The 5,589-nt window shown below is 33.8% G+C and overlaps 1 protein-coding gene across 1 annotated transcript; it reads left to right on the top strand.

The window, feature by feature from the left end:
- Positions 1-337: 337 nt before the first annotated feature.
- On the top strand, positions 338-4,153 carry LOC109074199. Its single transcript, XM_042729120.1, has 7 exons — positions 338-457; positions 553-594; positions 1,672-1,739; positions 1,951-2,008; positions 2,818-3,117; positions 3,376-3,498; positions 4,068-4,153. The coding sequence occupies exons 1-7, from the start codon at positions 412-414 to the stop codon at positions 4,112-4,114; spliced, it is 684 nt and encodes a 227-aa protein (XP_042585054.1). The 5' UTR covers positions 338-411; the 3' UTR covers positions 4,115-4,153.
- Positions 4,154-5,589: the final 1,436 nt, after the last annotated feature.

Raw genomic sequence — 5,589 nt, forward strand, 5'->3', positions numbered from 1 at the left:
GTGTCTTATCGGACCTCGGTGGTGTTCGCCCAAGTCTCATCGTAGAGTGGAGGAGAAAGACCACATCCGTCACACATGCGCATAACTATCTGTAGACTGTGTAAAAATGAATAGCTATCTAGATGACCTAATGTGCATATTTACATTTTAAATTAAATTTAAATGAAAAACCTTTTTTTAATAATATAGCCTTACTTAGTAAACAGTAGGCTTAATATCTATTAAACACAGCCAGATTTTGGAAACCCAGCAGTAATGTTAATGAAGTATAATGTTAATGTTTGAGAGTCAATTTTGCTTTTCACACATTCTTTGCCTTTTCTCGTAAACACACAGAAGTCTGTTAAGTGTTAAGACTCAGCCCTTCCTGCCTGTGCATCTCGAAAGCTGTAGTCTCTGATCTATGACAGCATGAACCAACTTTATATCCTTTTACTGGCCCTTTGGTCAGCTTTCAGTAAGTGGATTCTATTTGTTTGCTTCAGATTTTGTTTATGTACTATATGTATGGAGTGGACAGGAGTCAGTGTAATTTTTGTTATCTTTGTTAAGATTCGTCTGATGCGTGGGACCCAGATGAACGTACAACAAGAGGTGCATCTTTTAATATTACACTTTTCATTCAATTCAAGTTTATTTGAATAGTGCTTTTCATGATATAAATTGTTGCAAAGCAGCTTTACAGAAAATGTACATTTCTACATTATATTTAGTAGTAGCTTATCAGTGGTGACTGTCTCAAATTAATGACATGTAATCAAACAGATGGTGAACACTACAACGATTATATGTTGTGATCAAGATTGTATATTGTGATTGTATGTTGGTTCAGGGTTGGCATCATCTCTTCTCAGATCTTCGTAAGGGCTTTTCTCACCGTGTTTTTTTTAGGAATATTTTAAAGCAGTGTTTCTCAACTCCAGTCCTGGGTACCCACCTATCAGATATTTCACTACATATTGATGCTAAGATATTTGAATAAATATGATATTGTGATACTGCAGTATTGATATACTGGTACCAGCTGCGCTTTCTCTCCAACAGTGAGTTCACACACACAGCAGTCCTATGTGTCTGCGGCTCCTGTCACTGACTTTTATTTTAAAGTGCAGTCGTATTATGAGTGTTGGGCCAGCAATAGCAAAAGCTTAACAAAAATTGACAAATGCATAAATTACTTTTTCACAGTTTTTCGATAAAAATGCTTTAACTTTGGCCAGGCGATGAAGATGAAAAAAAACTTAACCACTCCATTTATCTGCTTGTCAAAATTTTAGCCATCAATCTGGAAACCTAAACTTTTTTTAAAAATCCTTTTTAAATTTTTTTTAAGAGTGTTTGACTAAATTAAAATCTGTTTTGAATGTTCCCTTAATTGTTTTGATAATACTGAATTTAGTTTATAGAGGTGAATTGCAGTTTAGAACAAATATATATTCTACATACGTAGCAGGGAATACATAGACATAATGACTTCAAATTAATCATGTAATTAAGAGCAGAAGATGTGAAGGCACCTGTTGTATCCATTAGCAGAGTCATCTTTTTCTTCTGATCTTGAGTCGATGGAAACCCAGAAAACCCAGGATCTCACCCACTGAAAATCACTTGCATTAAAACTTCAGTTGTCTATATTTTATAATTGTCATTTTTCATCTTTGCTTTATCTAGATCCAAGGCAGATGATGAACGAGAGTCATCCAACATTTTCAACAGATATTTACCCAATGGTTTTGGAAGTAAGTTTTTATTTAATTTTAATTTTTTTTTTATATAATGTTTTAATAATTATTGTATATTGTAGCTGATGATTCTATAGTATAAAAAATATACTGTAAAGAAAATAGAAATATAATATGTCTGTCTTCTCTTAGTCCTGGCTTAGATCTGGTATACAAAAATAAATGTACATTTTTATATAACAACTTTTATTGTGCCTTTGTTGGGCAGGAAGAAGATCTAGATAGTTGGGGAACTGCGTTTGATGTATATGAGCCCGAGTCTGACAGTATGATCCAATTTGATTTTCTGCCTTCTTATTACAAGATATTTTAAATTAGGGCTGGGCGATAAAACCATAACAATAATTACAGTTTTCCCTCGATAGAATGATAACACGTTTGATATAATGCTTATGTGCCAAAGCAGAATGAAACAGTGTTAATGGTGTCACATGCACTAATTCTCAGTTTATCAGACGTTTACTCGCTGATCCACAAGCAGCTCTGAGATCCAGTGAGAAGTGCTTGAATTCAGAGAAGAACACAAATGTCTCAGTGATATATAGTCAGACGAAACAGATTTGAAACAATATTACCCATTAGAACATGCAGAAACATTTTGATAATATAATAATACATCATATAATACAGAAGAAAAGATCTGTTTCTTTCAGATCTGTACCACAACTTTAATTTGAACATCTGGCTGAGATACAAATGATGTCTTGTACACAGCCACTAGATTGTGCTGCTGTGTTGTCAAAAGCAATACATTCATGAAATAAACATAATTTGATAACTAAGCATTTTGCAGTTTGTTTATTAAAATTGTTTAAGGCCATTTCACAATTCTAATTTTGGAAAATACAGAAATGTATAAATGCAGAACGATCATGTTAGTAAACCAGAACTCTAGAATTAATTTTTATTAATGGTTATTGATTATTAAAGTTTTTATACTGTCATAAATATTTGTTATACATTGTGACTGGTAAATAAATCTAACACAAAAAAAAATTTGTCAAGATGTGTGCAGCCATTACTAAAATATACAGTCCGTGTTAATATTGATGAATGTTGATGTGCTGTATTTCAGATGTCCCAGAGCTCAACATCGCAGTGTACCGACAGATAGAGGACAGAGAGCATGTGATCGTGCTGTGCAAGTTTGCAGAAATGTTTAGAATGACATACAGAGGGTCTTTTGAGCTGTCTGTGGAGAGTGAACTGGACTACACCATAGAACCAGTGGAATTCTTTCCTTTTTATTATTCAGAAATGCAGGTGTTTCTGGTCACTGTGCGTCCACCTGCTTCCTTCACCTGTGTTCATGAGATTGATTCTGATCTAGATGTCAGGAACCTGCGCAGCCAGACCTACAATTACAGTGGGTCAGGTAAACACATCTCTGCAAGAACATTTAGATGTTACTTCTCTGTCTAGATTGTACAATATTGGTAAATGTTTGCATTTTCCTATTTTGAAACATTTTTATCTCTCTCTCTTTCACCCTCATTTGATGTCTAGGATGCTTAATTAGCCATTTAAAAATAGACACTAATAATACAGCTGATCACTGGAGTGTCTGTATGAGACTATATTTCAGTGCATACAAACCTAACCATATTTTAACTATCATTGCACTTCCTTGCAGTCTCAGATCATCCTGAAGAAGGAGCATCTTTATTATACATCTGCTTTTCCTCCTTCATTGCTGTTGGTCTCTTCATCATGACTGCAGCAGTGATTGTGATCAACATCAGGAGCAAAACTAAAGGTGTGTGTTTCACCAGTTACTCATTTATACCAGCGATGAATGTTATGAAAGGTCTGACCAAAACCTAAAACTGAAAATAAATGGACAGAAAATGCTTCGTAATGCATTTAAATTAATTATTGGCTCAATCATCCTTAACTCTGGCTGCTAAAGATGCCTTTCAAGAAGCTCAAAGAGTAACATGTAGGCTTTTCTGAGGTGTGGATAATTGTAAATAAACTTTTTAAATGAACCAAAAAGTTTCTCTTCCTCGGTCTTACTGCTGATGACTGCTGTGGCACATTACACAGATGCTCAGCAAATAGAGAATAGTTTTCTGTGTGTGTCTACTTAAAAATCTTACTCCAGGTGTTAATGTGAAATGCATCTTGACATAATATGCTAATGGAGACAATTTCTAGCAGTTATACATATTCTGATCATATTTGTGCTTGATGTGATGATAATCTGATGAGGTTTGGTTTGGTGTGTCCTGACTGATGAGTTTAGGGTCAGGATTAGATTGAGCTTCAGTAGTTTAACAGCACACAGAAACTAACACTGAACTCTTTATACACTTTTGTTAACAGACACCAACTCCACAGCAGTTACCGACAATGACTACATGGAAGCATGAAAAATCCCTTTCAGAAGAAAACAGAACAGGCCTGAAGAAGAAAAAAAAAAATTTATCTATATATATATATATATATATATATATATATAAATTTAAATATAAATGAAAAATATATTCATTGTAACCTATAACTAGAGGTGCACATAAGTGGTACGCAGCTGCACATGCGCGACCAAAATAAAAAAATGGGCTGTATAAATTCAAACCACTCATGATTAACAGCTGTTAATGCACAATTACCATTTTAGATCGACAAACTGTAGTACTGTACACTGCAAAAAAAATTATTTTCTTAGTTAGATTTTTTTTCTTGTTTCCAGCCAAAATATCTAAGCAAAACCGCGCAGTGCATATAGTTACCTGCAGGTAACCCGCCAAAATAAAAGCTTGCTGATTTTAAGTTTGAGAATGCTGAAAATGTATATAAAAAAAGTAAATATTGACATTTTATTTTAAGTTTACTATAAAATAATTGTATCTTTGTTTAATACTCAGTTTTTTTTTTAAATATATTGTATTTCAGTAAATATAATATTATCACACTTTATTATTTTGTTTATTTTATTTTTAAATAACTGTAAATAAAGTTCAATAGCATTATTGTCACTGTTATTAATTAATTTTTTTATATAGTTATATTTAATGGGTCAGGTCAGACTATGTGCAGTGTGAGGACCAAACCAAGTCTCCAGGTGCTCTTATGAGAACCAGGCTGAAAAACTTATGTGCACCCCTGCTTATAACCATAACCTTTTGCATTTTTATTTTATTAGTTGTTGTTGCTTATGCTGTAATATTCCTTATTAGTAAGTATGTCTGGATTAAAAAAAAAAAATGTTATATAAATATAAATTATTCTCTTACTGCTGAATTTTTACTTTACTGCTGAAGCTTTGGTTTCTGTTTAAATAGTAAGGGGGAGAATCCGTGGTATGGTATATTTCAAAAATGTTTTGTATGTGAAAATAAAAGCAATTACTTGCATGAGTTAATGTGATCTGCTTCTTTGTTCTTATTTTGAAATACATAAGGTAACGAGATCTTGCTTTCCCAGCGCGCACACACCTCTTTCTCTGTGTCTGCTCTGGTCAGCGAGAGGCTGAGAGGAGCAGCGCTTTCAGTTAAAACAGATATTATGTTGCTTCTCTAATTTTACATGCAAACATAGCTGAAATCACGGCTTAGGAATTGTCTTTGTCTTGTTTTATCTTATGTGTATTTGATTTCATCAGACGACGGCTCAATTATAAATCAGGATTTTTTTGCAGACTAACATCTTGGAAGGGAGAGTTGGTTAATATGTAGTAATTACGTCATGATGTCATCTAGCAACATTTAGTGACTTTTCAAACTAGCTTTAGCTACTTTCCATTGAAAGAAGTTGGCAACACTGGACAGAGGGAAGTTTGTGAGTGAAGGGCACAATAAAATGGACTGGAACTGAGCCCTAGAGTAGAGCCCTGCACGGGCCTCAA

The sequence above is a fragment of the Cyprinus carpio genome, chromosome B8 (genome assembly GCF_018340385.1).
Source record: "Cyprinus carpio isolate SPL01 chromosome B8, ASM1834038v1, whole genome shotgun sequence".
Lineage (NCBI taxonomy): Eukaryota > Metazoa > Chordata > Actinopteri > Cypriniformes > Cyprinidae > Cyprinus > Cyprinus carpio.

What these genes read in the sequence shown, in the direction of transcription:
- LOC109074199 (XM_042729120.1), top strand. Translation starts at nt 412, where the DNA reads ATGAACCAACTTTATATCCTTTTACTGGCCCTTTGGTCAGCTTTCA. An exon ending in TTTACCCAATGGTTTTGGAA is followed by an intron (nt 1,740 to 1,950) that starts GTAAGTTTTTAT and finishes TTTGTTGGGCAG; the next exon opens with GAAGAAGATCTAGATAGTTG. An exon ending in ATATGAGCCCGAGTCTGACA is followed by an intron (nt 2,009 to 2,817) that starts GTATGATCCAAT and finishes GCTGTATTTCAG; the next exon opens with ATGTCCCAGAGCTCAACATC.